The sequence below is a fragment of the Phyllobates terribilis genome, unplaced genomic scaffold (genome assembly GCF_046119375.1).
Source record: "Phyllobates terribilis strain yellow unplaced genomic scaffold, ASM4611937v1 Scaffold_12__6_contigs__length_324123572, whole genome shotgun sequence".
Lineage (NCBI taxonomy): Eukaryota > Metazoa > Chordata > Amphibia > Anura > Dendrobatidae > Phyllobates > Phyllobates terribilis.
This window is the reverse complement of record NW_027362772.1, coordinates 242,087,731-242,108,630: the sequence shown is the minus strand read 5'-3', so window position 1 is coordinate 242,108,630 and position 20,900 is coordinate 242,087,731. Positions and strand designations below refer to the sequence as shown.

Genomic DNA, 20,900 nt, shown 5'->3' with positions numbered 1-20,900 from the left:
GCCAGGGCGTATTAATACATATCAGGCCCATAAGGCCCAGGGCACAGATACGTATTAATACGCCCTGGGCCAGAAAGGGGTTAAAGGTGTTTTCCCACTAACAAGAGTTCATTTTAATCAATACATCTTTGAATAATAATAATTTCTACAATTGGATGTGTTTAACTAAAATGTTCCTGTGCTGAGATAATCTTATAAATGTGTCCCTGCTGTGTACTGTGTAATGGCTGTGCCTCACCGCGCAGGAACAGGAACTTGATTAAAATGTAGTTTTGTTAGTTGGAAAATCCCTTTAAATGCAGGTAACCTCCTTTCAGCGCTCAGGAGTACTCTTGAATCAAATAGATCTGGCACAGCAGCACTGTCTAATTTCATTACCGCTGACGGTACAACTGTGCTGGAGGAGTTACCGCTGACGGTACAACTGTGCTGGAGGAGTTACCGCTGACGGTACAACTGTGCTGGAGGAGTTACCGCTGACGGTACAACTGTGCTGGAGACACCCAATGTAGCAGTGCTTATGTATGACAAGTGTGCTAAGAGGAGGATACCTGAACCGAATACCTTGCAGGAGAATGAGCACACTCCTGAGGTGCCTCATCTTCCATTGCCAGCGTTCGAACTCCTAGTGCACAGTAATGGAGTACAGAAAAGCCAGACAAGTAGACTAAGGAGTAAGCAACGTTTTTTTTTTTTTGTTTTCTTTTTTTAGAGGTCTGAAGCCAAATCGCTTGATGAAGTAAAGTCAAATCATTTTTGAAGCTGAATAGAAAAAGCAAAAAAAATATTTAAGCTTAGTTGCTCTTTAAGTGATCATGCCTCTTAACGCTTTACATGACGGTTAGGCAGAAACTTTTGCCACAAGGATGACCAAGATGTTGTCACGGAAGGTGTGGGAAAGACTTGCAACACAGAGGGAAGAGGGAAAGGGAGCCCAGACTCTATGGAAAGGGGGGAGTGGAGACCTCCTAGTCTGGTCTAGCATCACCCTGTCTCCCCTAACGACCTTATATTGGCTCGTCACCAATCGCCGCACGCGTGCCTCGCCCTGACTTTCCCTGGTGTATGGCTAAGGCTAGGTAACGAAGGCGATGAGCACTAGTCGATCTCTACTAAACTCTATAGACAACAAGGGTAGACAAACAGGGGGGGAATTGCTTAGCTTTAGACGACTCGAAACAAATGCGCACAGGGCCTCAAGCTCCAGAGAGGACGAAGCACTGCCCTGGCTAAAGCCTCAAAAGTAGTAATGAATATCGCCGGCACCTCCCTCTCAGACACACCAGGTATTTATACACCCAGGCCAGGGAGCTAATTAGCCAGAGGGAGGTAGCCGCTGGGTCCTAGAGACAGCCAGCCGCTAAGAAGATGTCTGTAATGCCAAACGTAGAGATCTCCTGCAACCAACTGCAGGGCGACTGTCTGTCACCTCTGACACACCCATGACAGATGTCTCCTGAAACTCCAATACCCTGAATTACACAATGTATAAACCACTAATACCAGACCATAATGCACAATTCAGAAACTCTTCTTACATGAATCCTTGGATCCTGCAGGTCGTACGGCCGCATAAAGTCCTCCACGGGTTCTCCTAAATTATTCTCCAGCAGTCCTTTTATCAATTTATATTTACTGAGATCCAGCGAGCAGTGTACAGAGGACAGACTGCCATGAATGGACATGTCAGGAACAGAGTGGCTAATTTCTCTAGAAATAAAATAAATAAATCGAAAATTAAATTATTTGTATAACAGAAGCAGAATGCCCAGAGATATTATTTTATTCTGTAATACTTCCCTCAATCAAGACTTACTTATCCAAGTTCCTCTCCAGCTGCAGCTTGAGTCGGCATCGTTCTGTTAGAAGACTCCCGCCCGTCTGTCTGACGACGTAAGAGGGAAACATAAGGTCCGATCGTAATTTCTCCTGGGCATCAGCAATATTCCTAGGATGTCTCTCTGCAGCAAAGATGTCCATGTCCTGAAGGTCAACCACAATGCAGTCCAACAAGCAGATGTGCTCATCTACAAAAAGAGGAAAAGACAAGACCTACCAATTAAGATACATTCAAACAGGGTATTCCAGAGATAAAAAATTATGACCTACCCATTGGTTAAGAGAATGATCTTAGATCACTGTAACCTCCTCCAATGATTGCTATAACAAGGGACCCAGTCACTCCCAATCCCAAATAAAACAACCTTAGTGGGAAGGAATTCTATGGAGGAGCAGTCAAGAATTTCTATTAAAATGAATTCTCAAGTTATCAAATTGCTTAGGCAACATAAAATAAGAAAGTTGGCATTTGACTTGCTTTTTTTAATCTGCTGTCATTCTTCAGAAAGGAGAGCTTTTATCTTACAGAGTGTACAGCTTGTTTCCAGAGAGCTCAGCCTTTAGTGCCTGCCCGGACCCTTGCCAGAGTGCACAGCAGCTACAGTCCAGTACAAGAGTTACCTCCTAATAACCTAGTCAGCTCTTTCCAGGCTATTCAATACAGTTGTTAGCTGCTCACCTCCCTCCCTCCCAGCTACTAACAAGCTGCTCTTATCCATCCTGTAGAAACACAATCCCCAGCATCACAGATCTCACTGTCCAGAGCAATGTGCTTTCTCAAATGCCCCATTATCTCTATGTGTAAACATAAGGATAACAGTGTAGAATCCAGCACAAACCACTTCTAGCTGACTGTGTTACAGCAGAACTTGTGCTGAGCTTTATAGTTCTACTATTACATCTCTGCTATCACCAGAACTGTCATTCAAGGAGGAGAGCCTGCCTTGTCAGAAACTATGAAGTAAGGAGACTGCAGAGTTGTAGGCTGCTAAAAAGACAACTAGAGAATATCCCTTTAAATCTGTTGAAACTGCAGAAATAGCCTTGGGAATATTAGAGTTTCAGGGGACGCAGCTCCGCTGCCTCCAATCGTCAGACAATTATGCAATTGACTGACGAGTGATGGACGAGGCCACGGCTGTTTCCACTTTAGGCCACTTATTGGTGTATTTATATGTACACATACCCAAATACCGTCACTGCCAACTCCACAATAACAAAAGGAATTACTAGCTGCCATCACTAACCATTTATACAGGTAGATTGGACACCCGTTGCAGGTAGCATAAAGCTTCAGGGGTGCGGTTTACAGAGCAAGAGGAACAGAGCTATTCAATTTTATATATTTAATCCAGAAAGGTAGGCAGTGTTTATAAAAAAATATACAAAGATGTTACAAAAGAATACTTTATATACAATCACATGAAATAAAAGGGATAACAAAAGAGTACTAAACCTGTGTCATGGAAATGGCTCAGAGCTTAGTGGAGGGAGGTACCTTCCAGAACTGGCAAATGACAGGAACCCAATCTCTGATTTTTATTAGATCAAGATTATGCCCTCATACCTCCCCTTGGTGAGCTCATATGGGGTCGTGGGATATGCTAGGTCTTTTAGAAGTTAGTGTGATCCCCAACTTTCAGGGTATCTTCGCCTCTGGAGGTCCTAGGCAGTAGATATTTTTGTCATGTTTTCTATCACGATTTTACCTTTCGATAGGGATGAAACATGGCATTGATAGCATCATCCATCTGACCGATATTAAGTTGAGGTGTTCGGCCAGCCTTACTGTGATATGAGTGAATGATGCCGAAAATATATCTCGCATAAATATCGGATCCGTGCAAACCCCAATATTCTGAATACACTGTGGTCTGAATACACTGACCACTGGCTCCAGAGCGCGAGACAAATCCTTTGAATAGAGGAAGCTCTTGCCTCGGAAATCTACTTCTCCGCCTCTGAGTATACGAATCTTAGACTTACCATCAAAGAAACCTAGGCCATATGCGCCTTGGTTTAAATGGAAGAAAAATAGAAAGACACATAAAATTAATTATTATTTATTTCAACAGTTTAAAATAGAAACAGGATTAAAAAACAAGTGCCCTCAGAATACATAACAAACATATTCCCTTAGCTAAACAAATACAGTGGTGGGGGGCCCTATATCAAAAAGGGTCAAAAAGGTATATTACAACTGTAATAAATATTGTGCACAATTCCTATAAAAAGGGGGCTAATAATGATATAATAATTTGATAATTTAATATCGGTAAATAGTACAACCTGCAGATAAGTAAAGTGCAAATGTGCCTGAAACAGTATCAAAATATGTAAATTAACATATATATATACACATATATATATATACATACACCCTAAGTTTATAAATAAATATATAAAGTGAAAAAGTGCATAAAGAGATTAGTGCATACAAAAATACACTTGCAGGTGTACCAGAAGAACAAAGGTAGTGCAATGATTGTAATTACATCTTATGCATCCCATTTAGCAAGTGCTAACAACAAGACCTGTCAGGTGGATGCATAGAAATAAAAGCACAGAAGTAATGTGTACACCTCAAAAGAGATTACTTACATAATGACCACCAAGGGAATAGCAAGGGGAGATATGCCGTCCTAAACCCCTAGGTTAATTTACATATTTTGATACTGTTTCAGGCACATTTGCACTTTACTTATCTGCAGGTTGTACTATTTACCGATATTAAATTATCAAATTATTATATATATATGTTTGTTATGTATTCTGAGGGCACTTGTTTTTTAATCCTGTTTCTATTTTAAACAGTTGAAATAAATAATAATTAATTTTATGTGTCTTTCTATTTTTCTTCCATTTAAACCAAGGCGCATATGGCCTAGGTTTCTTTGATGGTGATATATTTATTGGAAGCATATAAGTTTGTGACCTTTTGTGGTATACAAATCTTAGACATAGTTGCTGCCTCTCAACCAACAGATTCCCTGTGGTAATTACCTGTTCACGGCAGGACGTCCTACTTCAATGGAGGTTGAAGTGTTAGCTCTTTCTCACTTCCCCAGTTATAATTAATCCCATATGTTCAATGTGATGGTGATATGTCCCCTTTTCGGAGAGGTCTATGGATTCTACAATTTTTTTTCTATATGACATAGGATAACGCCATTAGGCTATGACCCCTGTAAAAAACAGCTCTCATGCAATGGAGAAATGGCCACATATGTGCGTATTTGTCAGCTCATTTCTTTGGGAATTGGTAAGTTTCAAAGCAGCAATGGGAATGAATAGAGAGAGGCATATGAATGAATTCTTGAGAATTCTAGATACAATTGAATGAATTCCAGCAGTGGGACTTGGTTCTGCTGGACATTTATGGCATATGGTTTCAATATACCATAAAAAATCATGATGAGGAAACTCCCTTAAAGGGGTATTCTCATGTCGGTGCTTAAGGAGTGCACCGCTCCTTGGCCTTCCGGCTTCCTGGTTGCTGAAGGCAATGTGCTCCAGAAGACTAGTTGCCCCACTGGTCCAAACTTAGCGCTCTCTGAGGTTGCTAGCAGAGGTAGTGTTGCCTCTGCAGGATGGGAGGAGTGCAGGAGGACTGAAGATGCGTGGATTAATCAATCTGCCCAGCTTCAGAGTGGTGCAAGCAAGCTCCAGGCATGAAGGCAGCATGTGGTGTGCGCTCCTTACCTGGGTAACCGGCAACCCAGACTATCTGTCCACTATAAAATTAAAAATATCTCTGTTCTTGAGAATGCATTACTAACCATTTAAGAACTTGAGACGACCCCTTTAAAAAAAAAATGTTGATCACTGTATAATGAAAAGTTATGGGAATGATTGATGCAGGCGTATCAGTTCTTACCAGGAGGATCCAGACATTCGGGTTCACTAGTTACTGCTGCTTCTTTCTTAGACGTTGAGGTAGAGGCCATCACCAAACCTTCTGCCGGCTCATGGTCGACACTTTCTCTGAGGTCACTTCTTCTGCAATGGAGTTTGTGCTCTGGGGTAACAATGGGCGATGAAGATTTACCTAAGCTCTAATTAAAAGAGAAAAATGCAACGGTATTATTTGCATTTCCAATAGTTTGCTGCACGTTGCGGATTATCGGCCACCTCTCAGTTTATCAGCGGTGCCAGTCAGGGAAGGAGCGCAGCCCTTACAAGCTCTTTTGCGAAGTAGCTTGTAGGCGCTGCTCTGAAGTTGGCAGGAATTGCTGGATACAGTCAGCATCAGTATTTCTGCTCTCCTCCGATGTTGCAGAAGCAATGCTGCCTCTGCTCGCTGCATGGGAGCGTGCACAGCTTGGCCAGTGGCACCACAATGCGGCAGGTCTGTCCTGTCAATCACTCAAGAGTGCACTGCCCCCCGGAAAGCAGGAGAGGATCAATCATTAGAGACAAGCCTTAAATTTTGCGCGTTTCAATAGCCCAGCTTGCTGAGACGTGTTCAGAATCTGTCCTGTCGATGGACAACACAAGACACAACTGAACTATAAAGAATCCTGCAGCCGTTTGATCATCACATGTCGGATAGGTTAAAATGACAGTATGGGATTCAAGGACGGACATTCAAAAGGGAAGCGGTCAGCACAAAATGGCTACTCAAACCAAGCAGAGCACCAGATAGGGGACATAGCCCTAATAAAAATTGTACTTTTAGTGGCCACATTCATTGCAGCGCTGCCAGAAATCGTTCTTTATTCATATGTTAATGGGGTGCTCGGTGCATCCTGGGAGTGGACGAGCAGTCAGTGCACCTACCCACCTATCTCCGCTCCACTCCTCTTCCTTGATTGACAGCTCTGGCTTTACAGGATCCATAGGAGTGAGAAGATGGATGGGAAACAAGTAAGGAGCACTGAACCGCTTGACCACGCCCTGGATGCACGGGCGCATCGTTAGCATATTTGAATAAAGAACAATTTCTGGCAGCGCTGCAATGAATGTGGCCACTAAAGGAACTATTTTTATTAGGGTTATGTTCCCTAAAAGTTGCTGTGCTTGGTTACAACTATGATTATGTGCCGACTGACTCATTTAAAAGAGTATTCCCATCTCCAAGATCATATCCCAATATGTAATAATAATAATATTAGCAAATACCTCCAATTAGAAATGTAGTATAGTTCTTCTGATTCTCTATGTCACTTACCCTATGTGCAGGGCATTCCAGTAGCTTACGTATCCATGGTTACGATCACTCATATATTGACAGTTGCTAGTTAGCAGTTAGTGGTCGTAACCATGGATACTTAAACTACTGCAATGCCCTGCACATAGGGTGAGTGACATAGCAAATCAGAAGAACTATACTGCATTTCTAATTGGAGGTATTTGCTAATATTATTACACATACTAAATATTGGGATATGATCTTGAAAATGGGAGTACCCCTTTAAGGATTTTTTTTCTTGCTGCCTAATCATATGTGGTTTTATCACAGGATTTTCTGCATCTCATTCAAGTCTATTAGGAAAATATGCAAATAAAAAGCATATTTAATGCAAGAGAAACGGACACACTGCGAATTTAAAAACAAATGTACTGCCGCTCAATTTCCGCAGCCTTAAAGAACAGCACGGTGGGCATGAAATTTACACAAATCTAGGCTTCTTTGCTAGAACTGTAAGACACTATGGTTTTTGCTGACCACAGTAAATGACTAAAGAACATAGAATAACACAACAATCACTGAAAACACCATCAAGAGCATGCAGCAAGATCAGCAAACACTCATGCATGGCACACAACCGAGTATCAGGAAACAAAACATGTCCGGGATCGAGAGACCAACAACAGAGCATCAGGAAACAACACATGTCCGGGAGTGAGAGACCCACAAGAGAGTATCAGGAAACAACACATGTCCGGGAGGGAGAAACCCAATGGGCAGGAAAAGAGATCTGAGATAAAATGAGACTATAAGCACCTGCTTTTTTTTTAGATCATTAAATGACCCTCCAGCTCCTATACCCATTTCTGATATAGTCACTATGCCTAATGTTTCCCCCTTATTCTGCCATTGCCTCTGTGTCGGAGATTGGTGACCATTCTTCATCTCCAAACCAGCCGCTGCAGAGACATGGAGAGCGCTATGGGAAAAGCTGAAGCATGTCTCCCCTGCCTTTCTATCGGTGTTGGATGGACTCGCGCCAATGATGACAGTGCTGTGTCAGAGAAAGGCAGAGGAGGGGTTCACACTTAGCGCAGCGCCCCCTATGCCTCTGCAGCAGCTATTTTGGAGATGCACAGTCACATTTAATATGAGGGTCGTTTGAAGCCGACTTATCTACAGTGCCGAGAACAATTTTTGCAACTCCCCGTTTTCCCTCAGGCATGCTGGGCGATGTAGTTCTGCAACAGCTGGAGGACAACTGGTCGGCCAGAATCAATCAGTCACAAAATTACCCCCATCTTATGCTTTATGATAGAAACTACTCCGGCTCCACCCATTCCCCATGATTTACACTGCAGCTCTTTTTTTTTTGCATTGGCTAATATCTATAAGCATGAGCATATGTAGGACAGGACGGCAGCCCTCAAACCAGAAAAAAGTTTTTGCACACGAAAAGAAATAATTGCAGTCCAGACTTATGGGAATTCTTGGATTATACCTTGGTGTGACCTGTCCAGTCTTCCAGAGTCTATAAGTGCACAACGTGCCATAAATTATGTAGTACCGGCCACACACTTTTTTGCTTATCTGCTAGTTATAGATCTCACTTTTGGCTACTTTCCAGCTAAGATCAGGGATCGCAAATTACCCCAAACATATGGGTGTAGTTTGAGATGTACCTCTCGTCTCACATGTACCCTCCATGCTTTATACTGCAGCTCGCCTTGTTTAGATTAGCAGCTATGTATAGGCGCAAGCTCACCCAAGTCCAGAGTCTCGTTTGTATAGGAAATTTAGGATTAAAGGTTTCTTCCCATTTTTATTGATGGGTGTAATTGGGAAGTGCCGGCAACTTTCCATTAATTTCTTACTAAAATTCTGCATCCCTTCGATAATTAAAATTGTATTTTTATTGTTTAGCTATCTGCCTAAAAAAATGCACAGCGGTCTATCAGTGGTGATTGAAATTGAGCAGTGCCTACAAAGCTCTTTTCTACAGAGCTTGTAAGCGCTGCTCTGAAGTTGAAACGCGCCGTTAGCTCCTGACCCGGCTGCAATACTGATGCTGCAGAGCCAAAATCTGCCTTGTACAGCCACATCGGAGAGAGCACAGTTCGGGCCACCGACGTAATGATGTCACTGGTCTGAACTGGTAATGAAGCAGGAACACAGCAACCTCAAGCAAGGAGGAAAGCTGGGAGTTAACTCCTGAAAAAAAAAATCATGGGGCCCTTTAAAGCACAAAGAGAGGATTAAATTGTTCTTGGCCTGAGCTATGTCCACTCATTTATGGACGCCCCTCTGATATAAAACATGGCTTTTTATCCTGGGCGGTAATAGAATAAGTACCATTGTCCAGGCAGCTGGTACGAGAATGGTGGCATCGTGGACACGGTCCATTGTAGAAATGTGCACAATTTCTTTGGTAAATAATCCTGCAGAATCCCATAAGGATTAGAAAGACACTCACACCCTGGACAGAAATGCGATACCTTTAATAACACGGGATCCTTGTATGACGACTTATGCAAAATTAAGTCCTTTAGAACAAATAAAAGTAAAAAAAAATCTTATAGACATTATATGAAATCTGCGCTGACATAAGGCGAACAGCTCATACAACACGGCGATAACCTGTATAATCGGAGGAGAGAGACCTCCATCAGGCAGTCAGAGAAGAGAGCGCCCCTATCTGGAGGATACAGACGCTCTTTGCATTACCCTGTAGCCCGGTGACTGCAGCTGGCACCATTCACCCATCGCAGATTGATAATCCGCTCATTACAGATTACAGTACGGAACGACGCAACTTTAGCAAATACAGCAAGATAGTAAAGGAACGGATGGTGAAAATCTGAGCGAATTGTGAAAGCGTAACGCTTTAGGAACTTTGCCATATACTTTAAAGGGGTTTTCCCTCTATATTAAAAGAGCCAAAAAATAATTAAACAAAATGAGCTGCCATCCATGGGAGGTGATGTCATCACTACGAACTGCGGTGTGAACAATGAGGTCAGTGATTGGCTGCAGCGCTGTCACTGCAGACAATAGCAGACGCTGGGCGCAGCTGTGGAGTGTGCTGCACCACAGGAGGGTGAATAAGACCTGTTTTTTTTGCTGCGGGAAAGAAGTTTTCTGAAATGAAGAAACACCTTTAAATTCTCCATGTTATCCGGTCTATGCGCAGATCGAGATCTCGGCACCAAGATTTCACCTCCTGTGATCTCAATTGGGTATGAGCTGCCTCTGGCGTCCATTTTCCCAGACTCCACTGCATTAAAAAGCATGGAAAGTGCAGGGGCTTTGGGCTTTCACAAAATGTCGGCTGGGCTCCCGAACCGCCAAACACCACCTCCTACTAGCCTGGGCCCGCAGCATTGCCCCACTTCTACCTCTGCTGAACACCACCTCCTACCAGCTTGGGGCCTGCAGCATCGCCCCACTCCTACCTCCGCCGAACACCACCTCCTACCAGCCTGGGGCCCGCAACATCGCCCCTCTCCTACCTCCCCCAAACACCACCCTCTACCAGCCTGGGCCCGCAGCATCGCCCCATTCCTACCTCCACCAAACACCACCTTCTACCAGCCTGGGGGCCGCAATATTGCCCCACTCCTACTTCCCCCAAACACCACCTTCTACCAGCCTGGGGCCGCAGCATCACCCCACTCCTACCTCCGTCGAACACCATCTCCAAACAGCCTTGGACCCGCAACATCGCCCCACTCCTACCTCCGCCGAACACCACCTCCTACCAACTTGGGGCCCGCAGCATCGCCCCACTCCTACCTCCGCCGAACACCACCTCCTACCAGCCTGGGGCCCGCAACATCGCCCCACTCCTACGTCCGCCGAACACCACCTCTTACCAGCCTTGGTCCAGCAGCATCGCCCAACTCCTACCTCCGCCGAACACCACCTCCTACCAGCTTGGGGCCCGCAGCATCTCCCCACTCTTACCTCCTCCAAACACCACCTCTTACCAGCCTTGGGCCAGCAGCATCGCCCAACTCCTACCTCCTCCGAACACCTTCTACCAGCCTGGGGGTCGCAGCATCGCCCCACTCCTAGCTCCCCCAAAACCACCTCCTACCAGCCTGGGGCAGCAGCATCGCCCCACTCCTGCCAGCCTGGGGCCCACAGCATCACCCCACTCCTACCTCCGCCGAACACCACTTCCTACCAGCCTGGGGCTGCAGCATCTCCTGCCTCCTCCGCCAGCTTACTGCAGCAACGACCCTGCCACCTGTGACCAAGCTTCACCGCCCCCCAGGTAAGTTACCGTAAAAGTGGATTATAAGTCGCACCACCATTTTATTAAAAAAAAGTTTTCCTATTTTCCACCCCAAAATTTGAGGTGTGTCCTATAATTCGCAAAATATGGTAACTATTTCTGTAATTTATGGGAGCAGTGGTTACATAATTACCTTATCTTTTAAGCAGAAAGTCCCGGAGGCCCCCGAGAACAGAAAGCGGTTCTTCACTTTCAGTTTCCCAAGGTTGGCAACAATGAGGTTGTTAGATCGGGAGCTCTCGGGTATGAGAAGTACAGGGGCTCCAGCCTCGATGTCCAGCAAGATGCGAGAGGCCCTCTGCGCCTGGTCTCTTACCTAAAGAGACACAAGTCATATAAAGATGGGGGAGAATGATCCCATCACACATCATAGGACTTCCTACACTTACAGTTTGGCCCTGAATGGCCGCCCTCTGCCGGCCAAGGACATCTTGCAATTGTGTAAAGTGCTGGATGAAGGAAACCACTTCGGACTGGAAGCGCTGAGTGTGCACGTACTGCACGGAGGCCATCCTCAGGCTGACCCGCATGTCGTACTCCCTCTTCAGTTTGGGGTCAGGAGGGCCGAACCTACAGAACATTTAAGATAAAACGTCTAATGACAGAGACTCGCGCTGAAATAAAGCTCACAAATCATTTAATGTATAATACCCACCCAAAAATGTATGAGACATAAAGAAAATAATAAGTCATACTTGAATATGTGGAAGATCAGCGCCTCGTCTCCACTAGTGGTGAAGCGCTCGCTGTACAGCTCCCCATGGGCAGTCAGGTCGCTCAGGGATAGGCTGCCAATGCTCCCCTGCAAGGCTAAGTCTCCCTCTGCGGGAAGGAAGGGGAAATCATTTACGATATAGGCAAACTAAATACTAAAAAGTACGGGAAAGGTGATAAAAAATGGCCATTGGGTAGCACAGTGGCTCAGTGATTAGCACTGTACTATGTATAGAGCAGCACGGTGGCTCAGTGGTTAGCACTGTACTATGTATAGGGCAGCACAGTGACTCACTGTACTATGCAAAGGGCAGCACAGTGGCTCAGTGGTTAGCACGGTACTATGTATAGGGAAGCACGGTGGCTAAGTGGTCAACACTGTACTATGTATAGGGAAGAACGGTGGCTCAGTGGTCAGCACTGTACTATGTATAGGGCAGCAAGGTGGCTCAGTGGTTAGCACTGTACTATGTATAGGGCAGCACGGTGACTCACTACTATGTAAAGGGCAGCACAGTGGCTCAGTGGTTAGCACTGTACTATGTATAGGGCAGCACGGTGGCTCAGTGGTCAGCACTGTACTATATATAGGGAAGTACGGTGGCTCAGTGAACAGCACTGTACTATGTATAGGGAAGCACGGTAGCTCAGTGGTCAACACTGTACTATGTATAAGGAAGCACGGTGGCTCAGTGGTCAGCACTGTACTATGTATAGGGCAGCAAGGTGGCTCAGTGGTTACCACTGTACTATGTATAGGGCAGCAAGGTGGCTCAGTGGTTACCACTGTACTATGTATAGGGCAGCGGGGTGACTCACTGTACTATGTATAGGGCAGCACAGTGGCTCAGTGATTAGCACTGTACTATGTATAGAGCAGCACGGTGGCTCAGTGGTTAGCACTGTACTATGTATAGGGCAGCACAGTGACTCACTGTACTATGCAAAGGGCAGCACAGTGGCTCAGTGGTTAGCACGGTACTATGTATAGGGAAGCACGGTGGCTAAGTGGTCAACACTGTACTATGTATAGGGAAGAACGGTGGCTCAGTGGTCAGCACTGTACTATGTATAGGGCAGCAAGGTGGCTCAGTGGTTAGCACTGTACTATGTATAGGGCAGCACGGTGACTCACTACTATGTAAAGGGCAGCACAGTGGCTCAGTGGTTAGCACTGTACTATGTATAGGGCAGCACGGTGGCTCAGTGGTCAGCACTGTACTATATATAGGGAAGTACGGTGGCTCAGTGAACAGCACTGTACTATGTATAGGGAAGCACGGTAGCTCAGTGGTCAACACTGTACTATGTATAAGGAAGCACGGTGGCTCAGTGGTCAGCACTGTACTATGTATAGGGCAGCAAGGTGGCTCAGTGGTTACCACTGTACTATGTATAGGGCAGCGGGGTGACTCACTGTACTATGTATAGGGCAGCACAGTGGCTCAGTGGTTAGCACTGTACTATGCATAGGGCAGCACGGTGGCTCAGTGGTTAGCACTGTACTATGTATAAGGCAGCATGGTGGCTCAGTGGTTAGCAATGTTCTATGTATAAAGCATCACAATGGCTCAGTGGTTAGCACTGAACTATGTATAGGGCAGCACGGTGGCTCAGTGGTTAGCACTGTACTATGTATAGGGCAGCACGGTGGCTCAGTGGTTAGCACTGCAGCCTTGCAGGCTGGGGTTATAGGTTCAAATCCCACCAAGGACAACATCTGCAAGGAGTTTCTATGTTCTCCCTGTGTTTGCGTGGGTTTCCTCCAGGTTCTCTGGTTTCCTCCCACACTAGAAAGACATACTGATAAGGAATGTACATGTAGATTGTGAGCCCTGATGGGGACAGTGATGATAATGTCTGTAAAGCTCTGGGGAATATGATAGCGCTATAGAAGAAAAGCATAATAAGTAAATAAAATGTTTATACAGTTATGTTAACAAAAAATATAAGTGGACTTTTAAATCTGTCACCACTTTGGAGATATCAGACCTCTACTATGGGCATACAGGTTATAGAAAAGTAACTCTATACATATCTGTATGGCCCATAGCAGAGGTTTGATTGCAGAGAAATCTGTTTTTATTAACTCCGTCTTCCACAGGCTTGGCGTCCGGGGGATTTGCTTATCATTACCCCAAATCCCCGCCTGTATGATTAATCATATAGCCCCCTCCCCTGCACGTCACGCTGGTAATAGTGTGTTAGAGAATGCATAATGTGAAGAAAAAAAAATTCTATACATTTTTTTTTTTATTAATTTTCAAAGTTTTGAAAAAATGCTAATTTCTGTGTTGCATGCCTTTTACGTTTCTCTTCATAACTTAGGCCAGAACCAAGATAAGAAACTGAAAAAACACCATTACACTCAGAACTGTATAGGTTTTCACCCGATATATCACAAGAATCTCTTTGTTAATATTTTACCAAAGCGGACTTAAAGGCAAAATTTTAAAAAGCATTTTAAAACAAAAAGTATATAATATAAAATTAAAAAAAAAAAAATCACATGTGCCTCCTATGCTCCTAGCCACATCTGTACCACAATTCAAATTGGGATCTCAAAGGGATCATACTTCAAAAAATAACTATATGAACAGTGTCAATGTGAAAGTCTCTTATTCAGATCTGCTCAGCCTGTGGTCTGAAAGTAAAGGGTGTATATTTTCCAAATAAAAAAAACAAAAAAAAAAAGGTTTCAGGACTTGTCCTGATAAATCTATAGTGGATACCGTGTAAGGTTTTTACAATAGTGAGGACGTTAGCCAAATTATACCTGGCGAGAAAGACCGTGTCTATGAAAGTAACCGGTAAGAAAACTAATGTCCATAAGAAGGGGTTCTTGCCAATTTGAGAGACCTATGCATTTATTTTTTTATTTTTTTAAAAGCAACTTCTGCCAAAATTTGCTGACCTGCAACCTAAGACTTGGGTCCTGGCTGGTGGTCGTGGTGCGACGTAAGACTTGGGTCCTGGCCGGTGGTTGTGGTGCGACCTAAGACTTGGGTCCTGGCCGGTGGTCGTGGTGCGACCTAAGACTTGGGTCCAGGCCGGTGGTCGTGGTGCGACCTAAGACTTGGGTCCTGGCCGGTGGTCGTGGTGCGACCTAAGACTTGGGTCCTGGCCGGTGGTCGTGGTGCGACCTAAGACTTGGGTCCTGGCCGGTGGTCGTGGTGCGACCTAAGACTTGGGTCCTGGCCGGTGGTCGTGGTGCGACCTAAGACTTGGGTCCTGGCCGGTGGTCGTGGTAAACACTCAGTGTGCGCATGTACAGCACACCAGAACACTGAGCCTATGACTGGAGGTAAGCTGAAAGATATTCAGATTGCTGAGTCCAACCCTGGTGATTACAAAGTATGTGTCTGAAATAATGTGTGCAGAAAAGAGATCAAACTGTTACCTAAATATCTGCAAAAAGTGTCCTCCAGTAATGGCTCTCAAAGAAAAAATACTAAGTCATCTCCATTAGGCTGCGGTAGATATAGTAACTTATAAACAGCGGATATTTGGTGACAGATGGACTTTTGACACTGTTTCTAAAAGTGCAGAAGACTTGAGAAAGTCCCTCACTAGGGACGAAATGTCGCCACTTTGACACGGGTTAAGAAAAGCACCTTATATTGGACTTTTTTGGAGTGCTGCCTCTATCTTTTTTGTTTATAAATATGGGTAGACAGATAATAGATAGATACAGATATATAGATCGATAGATGGATAATAGATAGATGGCTAGATAGATATTTTATAAGCCATGTATGTTTGGTGTACAGTATAAGGAACAGAGCAGTGGGACCTGGGGGTTTTCTGCTATGTCTGACAGATGAGCAGCAGACCCTGCTTTCCTCAGGCTGACAATCCAGAGTGATAAAGTTGCAGGGGTCAGGACACTACAAAGTTGATATGTGGGAAGGGGGATTGACCATGGCCGCACTGAATAAACCAATGCAGTGCTCTGCCTCTGCTCCCTGCCTGACACATGACAGTATAGATTATGCACTGACATGGATCGTACAGCAGAGGATCGCAGCGTGTATTTGTATCTTCTTGTTGAGAGCGCAGCCCCTGATCTTGAACTAGAGACAGATATCAGGGGGCTGAAGCTCTGAACAGCCATGCCTCTTGCTATTATCAGCTGGCTGTTAATTACAGGGGGGGGAGATGAACACTTGTGTATGATGTAATGACCCAGATGGGAGGGGGAACAGCGAGGAGCAGATTCTGTCACAAGGAATTGCAAGGATTATAAAGATAATTAAACTGCACTGACCATCTCATCTTTATAGTGTATGAGTGCAGGAACAGTACCAACATTTTTTTTTTATCTCCCTGGGGTAGCCCTTTAAGGTTTAGGAGGTACCGTGAAACATCTTGCAGCTTGAGCTAGCCTCCATAGACAGTGTTCACACCAGATCTTAACACCCAAGCTTATCAACTGGAGTGAGAAAAATATTCCTAACATCCAGTTCATGTACTGTACAAACCAAGACTATGAAGAAGAGGAGAGTTTGTTAAAACATTGGTTTCTGGAAGTAGAACCCATCACAGGGACTCTGCAATACCACACTGTAGTGAAACAAAAATAAAAATAAGGATTTTTTTCATTCAGCAACGACAGTGAAGTCCATGAAGTGACTGAAGATGGCAATGGATGACATGACTGGTTATGTGACCTGTGAGTATGATCGGCACTGGTGGTTAATAGACTCTCCAAAGATTATGACAATGGAGAAGAAGTGGTGACTTTTTTGCACCTTCTGGTCCATCACCGTCCTTTGTGTATCCAAGAAAACCAGACATATTAAAAGCAACCAAAAATCAGACATAACGCAGGTGGACCCAAACCCCATAACAGCCGTACATACTGACACATGGAATCGCCCATTGTTAGTAAGAGATTACATTTCACCCAGTAGAAGGGACAAATTGATGATAAAAGCTCAGTGTAAAGACTTACTATTAATTAACACTAGTTCATATTGTTTTATTTTATAGCTTGATGATTTAACTACTGTACTATTCTTTTTAAAAACTTGAAAAAGGGCAATAATAATAAAAAAAAAAATTGTTACATGTATAATTGTATATTTAATAAAGTGTTAAAAATATTGATTCTTTTAATTTAGTATTAACCATATATGATTAGGCTGAGACTACATTTAGAAAATCACGCTTAGAAATCTGATCCTACGGAGATCCCAGCTTGAATCCTTGTACAAATGTAACCAAGAACACGTGCATTTTTTTTTTAACATTTGTAACAGTTTTTGGGTATCAAAATTGAGAATTTGACTCCTCAAAAACAAAATATAAATAAACATAGTCTTGTGACATATCAAATTAAAGTCTGTACAATTCTGAACTTAATTCTAGCCCGAGATATAACAAATGTTAAGTCATACAAGCCCAAAATTCAGGTTTTTTTTCGAAGCTTTAGAAATCTATAAAACATTAAACTAATGAAGATAAAAATTCAAAACTTTTTTTTTCTTAAAAAAAATGAATAAAAATATAATAACTGGACATTCATATATACATACATACACATGCCTACCTATACACATACACTATACTGTGCAAAAGTTAAAGGCAGGCGTGGGAAAAATGCTGCAAAGTAGGAATTCTTTCAAAAGTAGAAGTGTTATTAGTTTATTTTTTTTATCAGTTATAAAATACAGAGTGAATGAACAAAAGAGAAATCTAAGTCAGATCAATGCCCCTTGACTTTATAAAAAAAAAAAAAAAAAAAAAAAAAAAGCATAAATTTTTTTTAGCTACACCTGTACAAAGTCAAGATATTTGCTATTTATAGTCAGGTGTCAGTAACCAATTATACCAAACATGTGCTAATGATCATCATTTTCATATATAGGTAACAACAAAGTCATTAAATGAAACAGAAAGAGTTTTTTTTGGGAGGCTTAAGACAGGGTGAGGAATGGCCAAACTGCTAAAAATGTGAGGTTGTGGAAGACAGTTTCATGTCACAGGTCATACACCATCGCAAGATTGACCAAAGAAACAAGACACAAGGTAGTTATACTGCACAAGTAAAGTCTCTCCCATGCAAAGATTTCAAAGACTGGGGTATCAAGATGTGCTGTTCAAACTCTTTTGAAGAAGCACCAAAAATTAGGCAATGTTGAAGAGCGTAGATGCAATGTTCGGCCAAGGAAACTTAGTGCAGCAGATGACAGACACATCATGCTTACTTCCCTTCGAATTAATAAGATATCCAGCAGTGCCATCAGCTCAGAACTGGCAGTAACCAGTGGAACCCAGCCACACCCATGTACTGTTCGCAGAAGTCTGGACTGACATAGTCTTAATGGAAGAATTACAGCCAAAAAACAGACCTTCCACATGGAAACAAGGTCAAGTGACTCATCTATTCACGAAAACATAGGAACTGGGGTGCTCAAAAACGGAAGCAGATTCTCTGGACTGAGGAGTCAAAATGTGAAATATTTGGCTGTATAGAGACAGTTTGTTATATGGAGAGACAGAAGGATTTGCACCAGTCTACAACCAGAGAAGATCTGTGGTTAGTTCTCCAAGATGTTTGGAACAACTTACCTGCCGAGTTCCTTCAAAAACTTTGTGCGAGTACAAGTACCTAGAAGAATGGACGAAGGCAAAGGGCGATCACCAAATATAGATCGGGTTTAGATTTCTCTCTTGTTCATTCACTTTGCATTTTGTTAATTGATTAAAATAAACTATTAAAACTTTTATTTTTGCAAGCTTTCTTACTTTGCAGCATTTTCCCCACATCTGTCTACAACTTTTGCACAGTACTGTATATATCTTTATATAAGACATAAAAAAATGATAAGTATATTTCAAAATTCTGTATTGTCCAGCTGTCTTCAGTTAGTTGGAACTGTATGGATAATTTAACAACTGGGTGTTGCCATTTCCTTTCAACTTGATAGGAAATGGCAACGCCCAGCTGTCAATTTATCCATACAGTTCCAAGCAACTGAAGACAGCTGATAGGGCCTAACACTGTGCCAGAGGAAATAACAGAGGAATGGTAAAACATGCTGCAAAATTGTTTTTTCATGGACAATACACCATTGACTTAGACATGTCAGGAGAGATGATGGGTCCTCTTAACAACACAAAACATATACTGAGAGCCAATATCTCACCAATATTTTCAAGATGGGTAGTGAGCTTGGATACACTTGCTTTAGCCAGTTCACTAGAGGTCTTCTTCAGGACTAGTGAAAGCGCGTGAACCTAAGACAAAAGACATTATTGGTTGGTTTGCACATCATACAGGACACAATACCATGGCATTAGTTACTTATCCCTTCTCGTACCTTCAGATCCATCTTTGTGTTGGTGTGTTCCTGCACGGCAGGACTGCTGGTTGTGTTTGCCTCAGACCACACTGACTGTCTGACATCTGCAGATTCAGGCTTTAAAGCGTGGTTGTCAGCTGTCGATCCGATTCCAAAAAAGTCCAAAATCACCACCCATGTTTGCAGGGTTACCAATACGTCCAAGCAGTTAAAATCCACATTCACGCTCCGATTGATGCGTTTGTACTTCGAAAAGAACTCCGGATGCTTTTGATCCACCAGGAAAACATTTATATGAACCAATGAATCGTCAAAACAGTCCTTCATGTAAGATGCCTTTGATCTCTCAGATGTAGGAGAAGGTGGTGGAGTCAATGGGTATTCGGAATCTAGCTCCTCACTTGGCTTCTTACGAGAAGGACACGATGGTCTCTGGTATAACTGGAAGACATTTGGAGCTTCCTCCATGTGAGAAGGTAAAGACCTTGGCATGTCTGGATACTCCACGTGAGACACTAAAGGACACGATTGTGACAAATACTCTTTATGGGCTAAGCTGGAAGGTTTAGGTGCTCCCCTTGACACCATGAGATTCTTGTACTTTGAATCTGGGTTCTTTTCCAGAAGATCTTCCATGAGGAGCGAGCGTAATGCAATCTGTATAGCTAGTGTGTGGGGATGATCTTTATTGAACTCAATGTCAAAGTCTTGAAACTTCAAACTTACTAAGCCTTGGGCACCGAGAGTGAGATCCCCGCTGAGCTGGATCTGCAGTTCCGAGATCCGAAAATTTGCTTGAATCTGAGTAAATGGCGTCTTCTCATGATTGGAAACCGATTTGCTGGACAGAGACCTGAAGCTGTGCGTGTCGAACACGTGCCTCTCTCTCTGATCATTAAAGGCATCGGTGCCCTTACTAAGATGTTTTTCTGGCATCAGAGGACTGGATAGGGCTGCAGAGCTTAGCGGCAGTTTGTTCACATCTTCACTATACACCAGGTTATCGAGGGTCTGCAGGACCTGCTCGTATACGTGTTTGGCTAGGACCACCTGTATAACAGAGTACACAGGTCAGAAGCTTCCCAAATAGAAAAAAAAAAGTCTCTGCAGGAACAATATTAAAAAGTTATTCCCATTATTAAAAGTGATCACCTGTGTGAATAACTCAATCCCTTAGGGCCAGCCCTTAAGGAGACTTATTATACAACAGTACGTTATGACGACACTGCTTGGGTGTCCTGTGCCGCCTTTGTGTGGGGGCATCACTGTCTAATGACAGCTGAGCTCGGACTTGCTTTACCCCTGATTGCAGGACCACGGGCAGGAGAAGCTGAATGGAGTGGAACTTCATGCAAGTACCCTGCTGTTCTGTTCTTAGATCTGCACTGAGAAAGGTAGTCAAGTGCCGGAGAAACCTATACTTATCTGAAGTAGTAACTTAAAGGGGTTGTTCGGGCAGAAAATATTGATCAGTGGGGGTCCAACATCCGACACTTCCACTGATCTGCTGATGCTAGCGGCTGCCAGACCTAAACAAGTTGAAAGGAGCGACTCAGCATAGCATCATTCAGTGTGTAGCGGCTGTTGCTGGGTGCTCAGCATAGCATCATTC

At 43.5% G+C, this 20,900-nt stretch overlaps 1 protein-coding gene across 1 annotated transcript in view; it reads right to left on the bottom strand.

Moving 5' to 3' along the window:
* VPS13D (vacuolar protein sorting 13 homolog D) overlaps positions 1-20,900 on the bottom strand; it is a 225,904-nt gene that overhangs the window by 149,915 nt on the left and 55,089 nt on the right. The window contains exons 19-26 of the mRNA XM_073655412.1: positions 19,307-20,338; positions 19,133-19,223; positions 11,963-12,089; positions 11,657-11,837; positions 11,401-11,583; positions 5,717-5,894; positions 1,817-2,027; positions 1,539-1,710 (exon numbers count right to left, since the gene is read on the bottom strand). Coding sequence (XP_073511513.1) covers positions 1,539-1,710; positions 1,817-2,027; positions 5,717-5,894; positions 11,401-11,583; positions 11,657-11,837; positions 11,963-12,089; positions 19,133-19,223; positions 19,307-20,338 — 2,175 coding nt within the window. The remainder of the gene's footprint in view (positions 1-1,538; positions 1,711-1,816; positions 2,028-5,716; positions 5,895-11,400; positions 11,584-11,656; positions 11,838-11,962; positions 12,090-19,132; positions 19,224-19,306; positions 20,339-20,900) is intronic.